General features: G+C 41.5%; 1 protein-coding gene across 1 annotated transcript in view; it reads left to right on the forward strand.

The window, feature by feature from the left end:
* LOC104460502 (bifunctional heparan sulfate N-deacetylase/N-sulfotransferase 4-like) overlaps nucleotides 1-17,914 on the forward strand; it is a gene marked incomplete at its 3' end in the record, with an annotated part of 31,695 nt that extends 13,781 nt beyond the window's left edge. The window contains exons 4-8 of the mRNA XM_010076670.1: nucleotides 10,858-11,040; nucleotides 12,862-12,958; nucleotides 14,898-15,021; nucleotides 16,143-16,317; nucleotides 17,744-17,914. Coding sequence (XP_010074972.1) covers nucleotides 10,858-11,040; nucleotides 12,862-12,958; nucleotides 14,898-15,021; nucleotides 16,143-16,317; nucleotides 17,744-17,914 — 750 coding nt within the window. The remainder of the gene's footprint in view (nucleotides 1-10,857; nucleotides 11,041-12,861; nucleotides 12,959-14,897; nucleotides 15,022-16,142; nucleotides 16,318-17,743) is intronic.
* Nucleotides 17,915-18,146: the final 232 nt, after the last annotated feature.

Here is an 18,146-nt window from a genome sequence, read left to right on the forward strand (position 1 = left end):
AACACCGACATGCCCCCAGGGAATATGTTATGCACCTGCAGGGCTAAAGCAAATGCTGTATTTCTTACGGTGGTCAGTGTGCCAACCTTAAAAAAGTCTGTGTTTACTTCAGGACTAGATTCATCCTGCCTAGAAATATTGCCTTCCCCCGAACCTGCCAGAGTAGTCAGGGGATATCTCCAAGCTGTAGGATGACAAAATTTAACCCCAGGTCACTGCAGGCAAAAAAAAAAAAAAAAAATTAACAGAGCATTCCCAGATGACCCACAGTGTGTACACAGGGAGACTGGAGTCAAGCACACAGCTTAGCTCCAATGCAGCATTCATAAATATTTATTACCACTGTTATTAGCTACTTGGCAGCCTGGCCACTGCTGGCTCCCCTGGTTGAATGCTTTCTAGCTGTTTACACAGATTCCTGAGCAACAGAGTCTCTTCCTCTTATCCAGGAATCACAGCCACGCAGGTACTACAAGGGTAGAGCAAATTCTCTTAATTATGTATCATCATATCCTCTGTGGTCTGTATAACTGAGGTTTAATGTTGCTTAAAACATAAGCACCATGTTTAGATTTCTTCAAAGTAATGAGAGCTGTTTATTTCCATTAAATAAAAAGTCAAAGAGGAAAATAATTCTGAATATTTTCCACTCACACAAGTAAAAGGCCTCATAATATATTTTGGAAATTCTGGAAAGAGTAATTAGTTTTGCTGCAAAGATATTTAATCTATGCTAAAAACTGTTCCCTCCTGGATTTTCTGTAATATCTACATGGTAGTAAACCATGTCTTTATTTAATTAGATATCAGGCCTTTCAGAACAAGCACACACAAATAGAGAGCAAAGCTGACCTTTCCCTAGAAATAAGGCCAAGCAGTGGGAAAACTTGGTGAGGACAGAAGCAGCAAAGCATGCAGGCTAGTCAATGGTGGTGGCTCTGGCCTGAGCACTCTGATACCACCTGTCATCTCCCCATACATGCATTCACAACTCTGGATAAAGTATTTTCACCCATATCCTATCCAGCACTTCATTTAACCAGTAGGTTTATGATCAGTGCTGCCATTATGTCACCCCCACAGACCCAAAAGCAAACATCTTACTTTACTCATGTATACAGGAGAGGCACAGTGTATTTCTTAGAATTATTTTTGTATTTTTCCATGCTGTGATAAACACAAGGCTTGTTAAGACAAGCCCAGGGCACACCTCTCAAAGGCATTGCAGAGGACCTTGGGCCAATGCTGGCCTGTGGTGGTCATTCACCCTCCAGCTCAGGCCAGCCCTCCTGCTGCGATGGCGGTACTGTCAGGACAGTATTTGTCACATTATGAACAGTAAGGGAGCACTATTGTTATTGCAGTGCAGTAACAGAGAGAGCTTCACCATTTTCTGTACACAGAGCCAGAGTGGGATGTAATTTGGTGTCACAGACTGATGCCAAGGAACACTCAAACTATTAATTGGCACAAAATAATTGATTTTTATCTGCAGAGGATTATGACTAAAGGGGTTTTCAGCCTCGACCAGTATTTTTTATTTGCTTGACAGAAGTTAACAAGGAGCATGCAACTCAAGGAAATGAGTTATTGATAGCTATCTCCTTAGACAAACTCCTTTGATCATCTTTGAAAACTGAAGACCAAAACCATCCGAGATTTCTCAGAGCTGTTTCTTTGACGATGATTTTATTATTTTGTCAAAAATAGTTGGTGTACAAATCTGACTTAAGACAATAGTACTCAAACTTCTCATCTGGATCATTTGTGTAAATTGAAGCTGGTTTTGTTCTTTAGTTTGAACTGAATAGACTTCTGAGAGGAAGTTTATAAAGGAAGTCTTTTGAATGAGAAAACACAGATGGAAACAAAAAATTCCTATATCATGAATTTCACTTCAAAGATGCAAATATTTCCTTATAACAGGAGGGGTGAATTGCTCTAGACTTCATAGGGCCCACAGATGGAACCAATAGCACCACAGTTGTGTAGAATTCATTAAAGTTTGACCGCAGTTAGAAGTACTGCTCATCACTTATGCAAGTGTGACAAATGAAGAGACAAAAAAAATCCATTTAGTTTTTCCACCCTCATGTATCTTATCTATGAATTGATTGCATAAAGTAATCAACAGCAGCATTTATTTTTTTCACAAGCTCTGAAAGCATGACCTAAGAGTAAAAAAACCCCCACTTTTTTAATAGCAAGCTTTAAAAAAACCAACTATATATATATGTAAAATTAATGGAGTGGAGATTCCTAACCAGCTTTCTTCATCTAGGACCCCACATGTCAGGGATATCAAAGATGTATATAACATGGTAAACAGTTGCTCTATTTGAACGTGGTCATGATTTAGCCTTTATTTTAGAAGTGAGACTTGGGTAGATATTAGAAAAATAAAAATAGAAAACAAACATAGCAACTTTATTCTCAGAGGGAAAGGAACAACGTACAGGATTTTTCTGTCAATAACAAAGAATTCATTTAATCATTCCAACTAAATAATGGAAAAGTAGAAAGTGTTCCTGGGTAAATGAGAAATTATTTTGCTCTTTGAATAGGCAATGTTAAAACACAGATACACTACAGCATTTGTAGAGTTGTCCCAGGGCCATGCACCACCATTGATTGACAAAATCTTCCCCTCCCATTGCTGGGAGCACTTTGGGTGGAATACAGCCTCTGTAATGAATATGGTCACGGGAAATAAAATGCTGTTTAACATTTTTGTTTCCCCTTCAATCAAAGAAATTTTTTTTCTTTCCAAACACTGCCTTTGTTGCTTTCCATAGAGATATCATGTCTGGAAAATATTTGATTATCCTGTCAAGAGTGTTAAAATATAAAAAGATGTGCAGCGTGGAAAGAGTAAAAAGTAAAAAAGTGATTTTCAGGCATATAAATGATTTTGCTTCAGCAGCAAAAGGGTCATGAATATGAATAGTGCTGAATTCTAGAGAAACAATTTGTCATTATTAAAATTAGTGCTTTGTCAACACAAAAGTCGCACTCCCAGCTTCCTTTTTGTGCTGCTGCACACACAGCTGCATTAAGGGCCCAAGTGTTCTGGGATTCATTGTCAGTGAATGGGGCTCTGGCTCATAAGGTACAAGAAAAGTCTGCAATCCATAATAGGAGGCTGTCAGGACGTGAAATACATTAAACACTTAAAATTGAAAGAGGTATTTCTGTGGTCAGCCTAGCATAGAGCTACTTGGTATTAGCAAATGGACACTTGACAGTTTTGCATTTCTCAGCCGTGACATCCCATTTACACATGCAGAAATACAACATGCTGCCATCTAGATCCAATTATGAGAGTTTGCTCTTGGAGTAACCATACAACATTTTCTGAGGCACAATGGCGAAAGACAGAAGAGCAAAATTCATTTTTCTGGGAAACATTCATGCAAGAGAGGAGCAGAGAAAAGCGGTAAATATGCTGCCACATTTCTACAAGAACAAGATGCTTGCACCATATATTTCCCAACATGTCTTCATTTTGCATAAGGTTGAGCTATGCCCCTGGTTTATTTTGCATGCATTAATTTTTCCCTTCTTGAAAGTTTTATTTTAAGAGATGCAAAAGCAAAGGAAAATGTTATGAAAGACAGTGACCAAATTCCTTTTAGAGGAGCAGGATTCACACCTGAGACCTACCTCTGTTCTAGGGCTTTGCCACAGCAGAAGGACAAGCACGCATAGCATAACTAAATCCTGTAGTAAACAAGGCATATATATGAAGGATAGAGTTTTAAAAGCAATTATGTCCAAGTTTTAGAAGTCACTTTACCCTTTGACCTTCAGGATAGTTGCTCTCCTGGTGGTCACATTGACTAAGGAATTTAATCCTCTGAAAACACAGCTAACTGGCTGATGGGATTTTTATAGTTACCTGGCTACTGCTAGCCAGTCTGAAAATCCAGATAGATTTCCATAGCTTTAAAGAGAGGTTCACAAAATCATGGCCACACTGCAGAACCTACAGCAGTTTGCAGTTGTCTGGGATGATCCTCCCAAAAAAGACAAATATGGTTTCCAGCCTTAAAGTAGACTAGCATCCTAATGCCCTCCAGAGACAGGCAACAAACCTTCACCCAAAAACCTGCTGGCAGGAAAACAGGACAAAATAAGAGGTGAACTTTGCAGCAGTAGTTACCCTGCAAGGTGCTGAAATTATTCTGGCATAGTGGTAGTAAAGTTGCAGCAGAGATGTTTGGAGGCGAGTGTGAACACGAGCCGATGTGGCAGACTGAGGATAGCTGAGGCTGCACAGTTACCAGTACACCTGAGGGCATGTCTACAGCTGTAAAAACCCCTCCCGACTCACACTCCCAGGTACACTGCTGGAAACAGACACTCCTCTGATGTTTTTGGGATATGGCACTTAGCTACAGACATGGTGCTTCGCAAAGTACATTGCTAATGGAGAGGTAAAGGGTAAAACTTCTAAACCTAAAGATCATTCTGCTCTGCGTTATAAACCAAAAGCCTTCACTCGGCACCTCGCAGAGATGGCTGTGAGTGCACTTATTGGTAAGACTTCATTGGCTTCACACAATGTTTCTACTGGGCTCTGCAGAAAGAGTGAGAATCATTGTCACATATTACTAAATCAAGCCAATCAACCATTGAAATAAAAAAGTTTCTAAATATAGACTATTTCATCAGGTATGTTATACTGTAGTTGTGAGTGCCTTTAGTTAAGGCTATACTGAGTTTTGCACTTACAGAAGGAAATAAACCTCTGTATTCTGCACTAATAGGTACACAAACATGCATATACAAACATTACATGTAGAGAATATGCTGTGTATCTATAATTTCTAGACATAACTGATTTTTAAAAGCCCTGAAAACAGGAAACAGAGAGTAAAATGGTGTGGTGGTACTCACATTAGTTTCTAAACAACTCATATCTCTGCTTGGGGTGTGCTGCCTTTTTGATTAGCCAGGCCAGCACTCAAAGGGAAGAAAAATGGGCAGTCATCTGATCTGCTTTGAAATACAGCAGGCCTTGGTCTTGCCACTTCAGAGTCGCTGTTGGCTTCTCCAGAGCCCTTCCCATGCTCAGCTGTCTCAGGTCAGACCAGTTCAGGTTTGCTAATAATTCACTAACCAAATATTACGACTTAGAAGCAGAGGAGCTGGTAAATAGCCAGATGCAGAGTGTAGCTTCTGTTGGATTCTGTCAGGTGGAGGAAGTGTAAAATACCTTTTTTTCCCTCCCTCTCTGCCCACCCAGGCTAATGGAAATAAAATTATTTACCAACCAGAATGGCACATTAACTGCACAGGTGGTCTGAGAAATTTAAGAGTATTGTCCTCTTCCCACCCCTTTCTTTTAACAAGAGAAGTTGCAGAACATTGTAGGCATCTCTAAATTGTTAATACAGAGCAGGCAACAGAAACCAGGGGTGAAAAAAGCCCATTACAAGAGTAAAATCAGAATTTCCAGTCTGTGGGCCACACTTCTCCATTCATTCCCATTTGAAGGTGTCCCTGCCCAGGGCAGGGGTTGGAACTAGATGATCTTTAAGGTCCTTTCCAACACTAACCATTTTATGATTCTATGACTTAATGCAGAGATAAATAGGATGCTCCTGGGAGCACTGCAGCGGTCACTGCAGGCAGGGCAGACCAGCCCAGGAGCAGGCTCCCTGCGGCCGACGTTGCACCATGCACTGCAGCCAGCTCCAGCCTCTGCGGCCAGGCCACTGGGTCTTACACAAATTTGAACAGTTACAGCATTGAACAACAAAAAGCAAGATTAAAATACGCGTGTTTATGTATAAACACATTTACATTACAAATACATTGGGCAGATCAACCTAATGACTTTGGCCCTTAAAGCTCCTACCCATTGCTCCTGGTGGAGGCAATGCATGTTAACTCATCTCTCCCTAAACAGAGGACAGGCTTAAGGGAAAACCCATTGACTTTAACTAATAGCTGAGGACAGCATTTTTCTTAGATGCAAAAACCTCTTTGTATAACGAGCTCTGCCCCTTCAGACTGAACCTGATGGCAGTTCTCTTTTTCCGGACACAGACAGCCCTCATGTTTCTAACCAACAGATATGGGGGTGGATCAGAGGTTATCTTTCATTAGCTTAATGATTAATTCTTCATAAATGACACCATCCCTCTGTGTCTCAGTTTTGTTACCAGAAGAATATAAATCTCAGAATTCTCTTCTTTTGTGCAAGGCTTTGAAAGCCATAGCTAAAAAGCCATAGATGTTTCTTATCTGCTTACAATAAAATGGGGGATTAAAAAAAAATAACAAAAAAAAATAGTGCTTCTGTAACAAAAATATGCTGGCTACAGAAAAGGGAAAGCAATTTTGAGAAGGACATTTTACATGGTATGAGAGAGAGTCAGCAACTGAGATCTGGAGCACAGGGTGGATGGCAGAAAGAGAGAAGAAAGGAAAAAGGAAGCTTTCCTGCCTACACCTTCAGCATTCTTTCCCCTTTGCACCTCTCAAAACATGACTGGTCACAGTGACAGGGACAGAAGGAGACATGAACTGCCAAAGCTAATAAGATCCTGCATCAGTACAAGCTACAGCATCATTTGACCACTGCTGTCCTGCAAGGTGTCTGTGTGCTGGCACCTATGGGGGAACACAACCGGTACCAAAGTAACACAAAACCGACCTCGTTTCACATCTCGTTGGCTAGAGATTGTATAGTAAAAGCAAGGGATTTTACTCAATATCTCCCTACACTTTTGTTTAACACACATTGCTTGTGCTAGTTTAACCTGAAGAGCAATGCATCACAGCCAGAGCCCTTTCCCCAGACTCAGGAATTCGAACACCGTTGCACAGAGCAGCATCCTGCCTCCCTCCTAAGAGCGTGATCCCTACCTTGATGGAGTACTGCCTGCTGGTTATTGCCAGCCTGTGTGCTGTAGCTTACTTTATGTCGTAGAAAGTATGGAAACAAGGCTCTTCTAATCACCAGTTTTACTCAGAGCACCAGAGGAGGGACAGTCCTTGGTTTTCACTGGTTTCCTCACTCCTGCACTAGAGGCTGGTTCTAAAGCCTTTCTCTGAACTGAACCAGCACAGCAAAGCAGTGCCACGGCGTTGTGTAGCACAGCACCAGCCCCAAGGCACGCAGCAGCATTATGCTAGCTCAGCACATTTCTAGACTATTGCATTTGCTGTGTATTGATGTAACTGCATTAAAACACAATTTTGTGTCCATCCATGCTGTAAACATGAACAGTTAATACCAGTCTCCTTTTCTCTCAACTGATTTGGATATAGATGGCAAAAAATTAGATATGGTTTTATCCCATGTATAATGCACCATATTTGGGTTTTTTTCACTTCAAATAAGATCAATAGAGCAAAAGAAGTCAGGAGAGATATCTAAGATCTTTTGACTCCATAAAGAGATCAATCAGAGCTTTTGGATTGGGCAGCAGCCTAATGAAACTCTTAAAATAAGCTAATATCCATCTCCTCTAAGTACCTTTTTGCATTAAAAAAATCCTGTCCAAATTCAAGTGTAAAAGAGCGAAAAGAGCAAGTAGATTTACTTGCATACTTCATTTGCTGCAATAATATTAAATGTCATTGACAGACCCTTTAGCACTTATCAAAAAACACTTCAGAGACAAGATTACACTCTCTATTAACATTTCCTATAAGTGTTTTCCTTTTCACCACTTAAAAATAGTTTGCAGGAAGCACTTGTCACATTTTTAGCCTGAACTCTAAATTAGAAAAGGTATATTTGTGCTGGGTTGTTTTTTTGGGGTTTTTTTTTTGTTTTGTTTTGTTTTTTTTTTTTTTGGCAGGTGCGGGGAGAAGGTCAGTAGACTGTAAAAACAGAGAGGAATATTTGCTACCTTGCTTACAAGTTTCTGTGGTTCTACATATAGACATGAACAATGTTCAGGGCAATTTTAGTGTTCACTCAAGTTATGTCAAACACTTCCAGTCATAAAATGCATAGGCACAGAAATACACAAAGTCAGCTGACAGCAAATACTTGTACAGTTGCTAGTCTTTATTCAACAGAGTCTCAAAACAGAATGAAAGTGAAGAAAAAAAATTACCTTTTGAGGAACAAAGTGGGCACAGCACAAACACACTGCAGACGGGCCATAGGGGACACTTTCTCCTAAGCTCTATCCATCTTCACCTTATAGAAGTACTAAAAGCCTTATAAATAATTTAACAAACTAATGGACATGTTTTTGAACATTGTGGGTTGATGCTTAAAGAAGAGCCACATTGGAGAGCAAGATGGTGAAAGTGGAAAGCTTTTTATGCTGTGGTTATTCTGAAAGGCAGAACAGCATGGTGTGCTACAGACACGGTGTTTTTGTCAGCAGCTCGAGCCCGAGACCACAAAGCAGGAACATACTGAAAGGTAGACTTAATCTTCAGATGCTAGCAATGGTTTGTTTTAGAAAGATCTCTGCAGTCAGCAGGACAGGGGGATCAGTGATAATAATCTTCCTGAGATTTTGCAGCCATTTGAGGCATGCAGGTCCTGAATTTCAGCCTGATCACCACCCAGCCAAGACACATGTTCCCAGGACTCTAACTCAGGGACCAGGGTTCTAGTACAGCCCCCCTGGTTTCCCAGCCACAGCCTCCCCCCAGCAAGGTCAACATACATCTTGATATTCCCAGCACCTCTAATTCACACTTCACACTTCCAAGGACTGCAGCCTAATCCTTGTCCCCTGTGCCTGGCTTGTGCAAGGCATCGTTCAAACTACAGCCAGCTGTCCTCAAGACACAGGGCAAAAAATAAAAAAAAATTCTCACTGACCTGAGCACACACCCAGTGCACTGGAGAACCAGATCTCTTACTGGAGCTCTGCAAGGAAGAAAGTGCCTATGCCACCTCTTCTCCCACCTCCTGGAGCCCCCTCCCTGCTGCCTGCACATCACTTTATAAGCTCACACCCAGTACCATCAGCCCCCAACTGTGTTCCCATTCCTAATCATCTGAAAGAGACTCACCTGGCCATAGAGACCTATCTGTAAAGCAAACAATTTACTTGTAGATCAGGTGTCCTCACTACTGATGACTATCTCTTCATAGTCAAGCATTCAGACCCCACACTATGGATTGCTTATACCCCCATCCCTGCCTACGGAGTTGCTTCCTAGCTGGGTAACACAGGTAGCACAAGTGGCTTAGCAGACCGGCTATTGCTCATTTCAGTGCTAGTTTTCAGGCATCAAGCCTTCCCACGGCTTTATGAACTGGCTACCTGACTGAAATATGGTACAAAAAGGCTAGGAGATGGAGGGCTGAGCCTATGTCCCTTTTCTGAGCCCAGACCAGCCTGAGGGCAAGCAGGTCCATGATTTCACAAGGGGCACGTGAACTGGCCGCGTAAAACAAGAACGTAAAACACTGTCTACATGCTGGGAATCTGATCTTCCATGTGCTAACACCTGCTGTTCAGTGGGGTTTCCTCTCACCATCAAGGGCCTGGCTCAGGCTACATTTTGGTCTCGAGCTCAGGTGTTCAGTGTGGTTTGACAGGACACTTCCATAACGGCCATTCATACATCCTTCCTATATGGAGATATTTTAAACCTCACATGAAGGAAGGCTTCATGTGTAAGGAGGCTGAAGATACTGCCTTTGTGTGGATTCTTCATGTCTCCTGTGAATTTCATAGCTGACACGCTGTTCTGTTTAATTGCCATGGTCACGTTTGTTGATTTGTACTTTTTTGCGATCTGCTGCATATTATTGATTGTCAGCTTCAGAGCTGGTGCTGAAATAGAAGAATATACAGTTTAGTTACCACAATTATGTTATTTCTTGACAGCAGTGTAATCAAATTCCAGTGTCATCGCTCACCCTAGCTGAGGTCAAAGTACTGAGTAAAACAGTCAAGTAACAACACCCAGTTTGATAGCATATTCATAAAACTAAATAATGACAGTCTACAGATAAACCAGACCTTTGCAGACGTGAAACTGAGTTTGATCACCTCATATAAAGGAAATACTGGGAAATATATTCTTCACATTATTCTTACAAATTCTCTTTATCCTTCTGAAAAAAATTACAAGATCTGCAAAGCAGTGGCCATGTAAGGAGAACCATAGTAAGGCTGATAAAAAGGCAGAAGTTATATTGGCTTTAAGAAGAAATCAATGACATATTTATGTCATTGATAATAATTTATGTTGTTATGACATTTAGCTGAGCTATTCAAGCCACAAAGGCTTGAAATTTTTATATTTCAGAACTTATTTACCTACTTATAGCCATGCCATTTTAAACAAACTAGCCAACCCTGCATTAGTAGGAGACAGCATATTGGCCAGATTTTCAATTTAATCCAGTAAATAGCATCTCTGAAACGAAACCTTGCCTCCACGCCTGAGAAGCACAGAGCTGCTCTCAGGGCTGCCGCGGTGCTGGGGACTCCTAACCGAGGGGGTCGTGTAAGCCAGCACCTCCTGGGAGCTTGCCCAGGAATGAGGAACAGTGAAGCAAACAGGAGGCATACAAAAAACAATTTTTATGTTATTTGTACAAAGCAATCAAAACAGAAGTACAGAAAAATCTCTGAAAGCATCTCCTGAACAGCAGTCCATGGGGAGCCCGTGAGGGAATGCATCCCTTCAGATAAGAAGGGGGATTTTAAAGAAATGGCGCATACGTGACAAGTTTGGAGATTTGACCCTCACAGAGAGGTTAGGAAGTGTGAATGGTTTAACATTTTCATCTTCTTTTGGTTTTGGGTGGGGGGGAGAGGGTTGGCAAAGCTTCTGGGAGCCCCCATGCCTGTCCTTCCAGCCAGACACTGCCATCTCCCGATGTCCTGTGACTGAAGGGTTCCTCTTGTCTCCCAGATCAGCATCTTCATGACCCATTTGTCTAATTACGGGAACGACCGCTTGGGGTTGTACACCTTTGCGAACCTGGCCAACTTCGTTAAGAGCTCAACCAACCTGAGACTGCAGACGCTGCCCCCAGTTCAGCTGGCTCACAAGTACTTCGAGCTCTTCCCGGAGCAGACAGATCCTCTTTGGCAGGTAACGACACATCCTCTTCCTCCTCCAGCTACAATCCACTTGTTGAGATAAGAATCTTTTCCTGCAAAACAAAATTAAATAAAAAGCCCGCTTTACATTCAGATATATTATTTCTTCCTCCATGCCTTCTTAGATGATTTAAATTTTCTAGCGAGACCACTGCTTTGTCTAGAAATGGGTTAGCTTCAGGTGTGTTAAAAGCACCTGAGTGCCACTACGTGAAAGAAAATCTTAGAATCATAGAATGGTTTGGGCTGGAAGGGACCTTAAAGATCATCGAGTTCCAACCCTTCCCTCCCTGTCCCTCCCATCTGGAGTTTTGTTGATACATCACGTTGTGTTAGCTAATTGTGTTGCATTAATAAATTGTATTGCACTGTTGGGAAGATGCACAGAGGCAGCCAGTAGCCAGAGCTATCTCAAGGCAAATAATGAAGATTCATTGCACCCCTTAAGGGGGAATCACTAACATCGGATCACTGCAAATACAAGGAGGATTTCCCACCTTCTGAACCCTCATCAAAGAAACAGCAAGGAAAAGGGAGAGCCGGAGGGGTCAGAGCAGCAAACGCAGGCAGCAGAATGGGCAGCAGCTCTTTGAAGAATGGAAAAGGGCTTCTGCACAGACTATTTTCTATCTCTCTTTCAAATGCACAATAGTGCTGCTTGTAATCTCAACACTGTAATTTCCTAATCATTGTTACACACATCTGGCTCTTTCTTATTCAGAATACGATGTGCCACATTGTGCCTTTAGCTATGCAGGCATAAATCCAGAGTGACACCATGGAGATCTGCACAGTTATTTCAGGCTTACGCTGGTAAAAAGGAGCAGAAGATTTCCCTATTATTTTTGGCCCAGATGCAAAAGAAGTAAAAATCTATAATATTTCCACTGAGTTTAGCAGAGCTGCAGTGATTCACATCAGTTAATTATTTTCTCCATTATATTTTTTTAACTTTATTCACTAGCAAACTATCTTCTATTACCAGCCAATACTATGCAAAAGCAGTATCCCTATGATAACTGTTTTAAAGAACAGTCAATCCCAACCTTTTCTGTGGGGTCTTTTGTTCACACACTTTTATTTTGCATTCATAGGTAGCAGAAAGATAAGGAGATTAATAATATCCCACGTTTCTATTTTGTCATTCCTTTTGGGTTCTTATGTAAATTAAAATTGGCACTAAGTCCTGTGCATCTGAAACCATTTTGTCACCTAAGAAAGTAATGCCTTGAAGCTATTCAAACAGAGGCTTCCATTTTAACCTCAAATGAAAACTTGATTACATCAATGTTTTGATCTTTTATTTTTTATATTTTTTTTTCTAATGACTGAATTTCAGCCTCAGTCATGCTAAACCATTATAAACACATTGAATTTTAGTCAAAGGCACCACATAGGTGCGCACCTATGTGCGCGTGGACTCTGAGTTTATGAAATGAGCCAGACTCACAGAGGGAAGGAAATGCAGTAGTCTCACAGTGTGTGGGTTTTTACACAGATCCTTCCAGGATTTGCACAGCTGTGTAGTGCTACTGATTTCTCTGGGAGCCCTGTAAGGATCGGTCCTGAAGGATAACCAGGGGTTTGGTTCCCATGTACCTGAACGCTCGATGGAAGTGCTTTCATGGATCCGTACCCGACCACTTAATATCTGTCAAGAGCAAATTCTCACGAGGAAATGTGGGATTTTACAGCCTAGTGTAAGGCTCTGGTGTTAGTGCTTAACATTTAGATCCTGCAAAGACTGGTGTGCATGGAAAACATGTAGAAAATCCCCAGCGTGATGTACCCCACTGCCTTTTTTCTTCTTCAGAATCCGTGTGATGATAAACGGCACAGGGATATTTGGTCCAGAGACAAAACTTGTGACCACCTACCCAAATTTCTTGTGATAGGACCCCAGAAGACAGGTAAGAAGTAATGCATTTGTAACCGAAGCTAGCCCCCAATTTTGTATCTGTCCGTGTTTTCCGTAAGCCAGCTCCCTGCCACTGAAGTGGTGCAGCCCTGATCCCTACAGGGTTCAGACAGTAACTCCTTCACTGCCAACAGAAAGGGACAACTGTTCTTACAGTAAAATTGCATTCTCTTTCCACTACCAGTCACTGCTACCACAAGTCTTCCAACAGAATAACACCAAAATTTCACAGCAGTCTCTATTGTAATGGATATTATTGCTCTTTCCTGATGCAGCATTTCTTTGAGTAGGGAAGGTTCAACTACGGTGTATTTATTATTTTCAGTTATGTTTCTCTTATCAAAAACTTAATAAAAGGTGTTTTCTAATATATGAGTATCGATCATTTTAGTGGTACCTTCGGCTGACTTCTTTTTGGAAGAAGACTCAGCTCAGCACTGCAGAGTGCAGCCACCTTTGCAGTGAGAGCCCAGCACTTCTGCCACCCTCCCCAGGTTCATTTTGAGAATGGGGTGAAACTCTCCCCAGGCTCACCCCGGTGCGCAGGAGAGGCTGAGCCAGCACAGGCGTGGTGCTCAGACACTTCCCTGGGCTGGCTGTCATGGGCGGTGAAGGCAGAGGACCTCCCGCGTCCCCAGGGACACAGTGATGAGCAGCACCAGCAGCCATGTCCCGGCCATTGACAGCCCCTGTGTACATCTGTCTCATGCACTGATTGCTTTATCAGGCATGAAGGGTGGCTGCAGATGAGAATAACAGAGTCCAACTGCATCGCTGATGGTCTCCGTTAGAGGGTTTTACACTTTCAAAGGCAGTTGACACAGGCCTTCGAGAGGGAATGATGAAAAGGGTTGTACAGCAGCCAGGGCGCCGTACTGGTGCGTGACAGCTGTATAGATCTAATTTTGGTGTTGAATTTAGTCCAGCAGTAATAGGAGTAAGCACCAGAAAGCCATGGAAACATTTACCATAAAAAACTCAAGCTGCCAGGGTGTCCTGTATTAAGTTTGCTGTTAAGTTCTTTGACAAATTATTTCAATATTGTTTGAGACCCTAATTGACAATAAATGTATTTGCCACCTTGAGGGTCTCTGAGTGCCTCAGGGCAATACTTAAATTAAGATGCATATTCTCAGTACCAAGATAGCTATTACTATTGGGGACATATTACAGAAAGTGGATGCTGAGGCATGGAAATAAATGACTAACCCAAGATTATATAGAAATTCCATGACACTGACAAAGAGACAGAAGGTCTTGATTCAGAGTCCAATGATTATTTGCATAGCATAAAATCATTGAAGAGCAATTTTAAAGACACATTTTCCAAAATTTCATTTACCATCATATATAATTTTTAGTTGTTACTGTCAAACAAATAACAAAAAAGTGTTGTTCCTGGGATTTTAAAGCATACAGGTTTGTTGACATTGAAATAGACAAGATCCCTAGGAAGGGTTTTTATTCCTCAATAGCAGACTCCCAGGAAAAATACACGGAGGATAGAAGTGCCATTCTGGGAGCAACAAAAGCATAACCCCACAATCTGAAAACTTTTGAAAAGCTTTTTGGGACATAAATAGTTGAAAAACAAACATGTTCAGGCCAAAGTCCATCACTGGTTACATAGGCACTCAAGCAAGCAATGTCATCAACAGGGATCTCATGCTTGCATCAGAGAGAGGAAACCAAGAGTTTAGAAATGGGGAAAGTTTAATGAGCACAGAAGTCTGCACGTATTCCCTGCTGCTCCCTCTGAAAGCCCCTTGTGTTTACGTATGCCTTTCATCAATAGGCAACTTTCTTATAAAAGGTAATCTTTCTAATTTTCCTGTATGTCTCCGTGTGCATTGATTTAAATTCCTTCCTTAAATTAATAAAGTTAAAGGGTTTTTCCTATTTCCTAATGGCATCTCTTTTTGTTGTCGTAGGAACAACAGCACTTTATTTATTTCTTCTGATGCATCCTTCCATTATCAGTAATCTCCCTAGTCCAAAAACATTTGAAGAAGTTCAGTTCTTCAACGGAAACAACTATCACAAGGGAATTGACTGGTAAGAAGAATAACAAAAAAACTGTTCATTATTTATACGTGGTAAATCACAATGGAACAATTAGGGAGGCATGTATGACATCTTCATAATTACTGGATGAAGTTGTTATGCTTGGCATTATCAAACAGAAAGAGAAACTAATTTGTAATGATGGGACATTTAATCAAGTCCTTAATTTTGTTTAGATATTACAGTAACAATTTTCTTCTATTTTTCACAAGTGAATACAATAGCCAGCTGAGTTACGATGTCTGTCTTCATGCTGAATAGCATCTCTGTCTTTTTGTGACTGTATCTATACCGAATTATACTCTTTTTCTCCAAAAGATTTGTCTCTTCATGGGGAAAAATAAACCACTGTACAGAATTTCAGCCTGTACTCCTATCACAATGTTAAATATTGTTTTCACTATTTTTACTTCAGAAAAGCATTTTTGAAAGGCTTTCTTTTCCACAGGGAACAGCAGCTCTCATCCTCATATGAAAACTGGAGTATAGGACAAACACCACACTATACAGGGCAGACTAATCTCGAGTGGTTTTCATTGCCCGCGTACGGCGTGGGGAGTGTGCGGAGCAAACGAGGCTGAGCAATTAACAATTAATTGAATTCTTTACCCTTCAGGTTGAACCTTGTTTTACTTATTTTTACTTCCGATCAATTTTAAACTGAAAAGATCATTCAAAGCCAAAATTCACATCTCACATTCTGAAAACATCTCAAAGAAAAGATTTGTCTGTTCCACAATGAAATATTTTAACAATGACAAAATTAAATGGTTGACATTTTGAAGCTTTTCACATTTTTTTCTGCAGCTAAAACTGAACTCATTCCAAGCTGGTGAAAGAGATCCCTTTGACACTGAACTTATTAGCAAAAATCACATCCATCAGTGGAAAAACCTAATTACCTGACTTCATGGAGGTTTTAGCTATTACCAGCACCATGTAAGAGCCAAGATATGTTCCCCCTATTCCACTTCTGGTGTGAGCTGAGAAATTCAATTTTGCTTCTTGAGAACCATCTGAAAATTCATCTTTTCCCCTACCATGAAATGGGAAGCACAGGGACATGACCTTTTGGGATAGTGCTAATTCTAACTACTTTCTTCACCTCCCAGGTACATGGATTTCTTCCCCACTCCTTCCAACATCACCACTGACCTCCTCTTTGAGAAAAGTGCCAACTATTTCCACTCTGAGGAAGCCCCTAAACGAGCTGCTTCCCTCATCCCTAAGGCCAAGATCATCACCATCCTCATTGACCCATCTGACCGGGCATACTCCTGGTACCAGGTACGGACCTTGCCTTCAGGAAACGGATGGCGAAATCAATGGCAGGGGATGATGGCCAACATCACTAGGAATTTGTGTCCTTGAGCAAGAATGGGATTTATTTGCACTGAGTAGAAGTGGAAGGATGCTGAATGGCAGCTTTTGCAGTTGGCACCTGTGACACCAATGTCATAAATGATGAAACGTCTCAGTGCAGAGCTGCCACCAGCTGTAAACAAACAGTTTAATCTCAATTATAGCTGACACTGCATAGAGGAAAAGCAGTGCTCCTCACTCAGGGAGATGCACGAGGGAAATGAGCACAGCCTAGCTAGAAAATCAAAGTGCTCAGTGCTGAAAATCTGATACCTCATCCTGTCTTCCAGCTTGTAAATTGAGCAATATGTGGTGGTGTACAAACATATAGAGTGTTTTCTAAAGTTTTCGAGGAGTTAAAAAGAGCTGTGTCTGGTGAGTTTGGTTGTTGTTTTTTTTTTTTTTTTCCTCTCCTTGGAAACAAAATAAAGCCTGTTGGTTTTCCTAGGAAACTCCAGGATGCTCTTTCTTGCCTTTTACTGAGGCCACACCTTTCCATAACAAAGTCCATACTAGGTTTTTAAAGGGACATTTAAGCATACATACAAAATATGGTGTAGTCATACAGAAAAAGGAAACACTAAAATCACTGATAAAACAGACACAAGTGAATAATGTTGCAATAAGTATTTCTGATACTCTTATTATGAGCTCTGCAAGGAATAAAATGTGGCCTAGGGATGCAATTTCCACCCTTTTTAGTACTTCATTTGCACCTTTACAAATGCCAATGTGAGATGCAAAGCAGTAAAAAAATTGTGCCTACTTTGCCCTCATCCGGCAGAAGTGGCACTCATGGGGAGCTGAAGGGCTGCCGGGGGCTGCAGCTGGGCTGGCGATGCCAGGGCAGCCCTCCTGATGGCTCCCGATGGCTCTCGGCCAAGCAGCAGCCCTGCTTTCAGCAGACGGCTGGTTCAGCATCTCAGGACATCACATTTGCCTCTACCTTTCAAACCGACTCCTTCAATTGTCCAAACAGTTGATGTGGTGCCAGGAGAAAGTTACCTCTTCACGGCAGAGACGATGACATGTATTAAAAGTAGAAATGATCATCTAGCATGATAGAGGCCATATGCCCATACATCTCCAGCCCGTGGCTCCAGCGTGAAGGGTGCAAGAGGTGTAGAACAGAGGGAGCCGCAGTCCATCAGCTCTCAGCCGATTGCAAGCTCTGGACTAAGCACCTCAAGAACATTATAGGGCATATTTGAAAGGAGACCTTTAGGACGCACATTTTTGCTCTTCATGGGAGTTAGAAGTACCAGATCAATTTGCTTTTTCCCTTTTTTCTCTTTGATTATGGCTTAATCTTCAGCGTCCTTGTGACATGTGTTTAAATATCTTCCACTAGCATCAGCGATCCCATGAGGACCCTGCTGCCCTGAAATTCAATTTTTATGAAGTCATTACATCAGACCATTGGGCGCCCTCGGAGACAAAGACTCTCCAGAAGAAATGCCTGATACCAGGATGGTACGCTGTCCACATCGAAAGATGGTTATCTCACTACCCTGCTTCACAGGTAATTTCCAAACTGTTATTTCACCAAACTCATCAACTCAGAAAGTCTCAAAATGAGTTTGGCTTCATCCTTAGAGGTGTTGGGAAAAGCAGATTTGGCAAGATCAGGATATTTAGCAGAAATGTGCTGATTTTATTGTCTTCTGATGCAACAGGAAAAGTCTATGAACTGTGGCCACATGGGCTTGATGGGGGATTTCAGGGTTTCCTTCCAGGGTCAGCTGAGGTTGTCA

This window comes from Pterocles gutturalis, unplaced genomic scaffold, assembly GCF_000699245.1.
Source record: "Pterocles gutturalis isolate BGI_N339 unplaced genomic scaffold, ASM69924v1 scaffold48178, whole genome shotgun sequence".
Lineage (NCBI taxonomy): Eukaryota > Metazoa > Chordata > Aves > Pterocliformes > Pteroclidae > Pterocles > Pterocles gutturalis.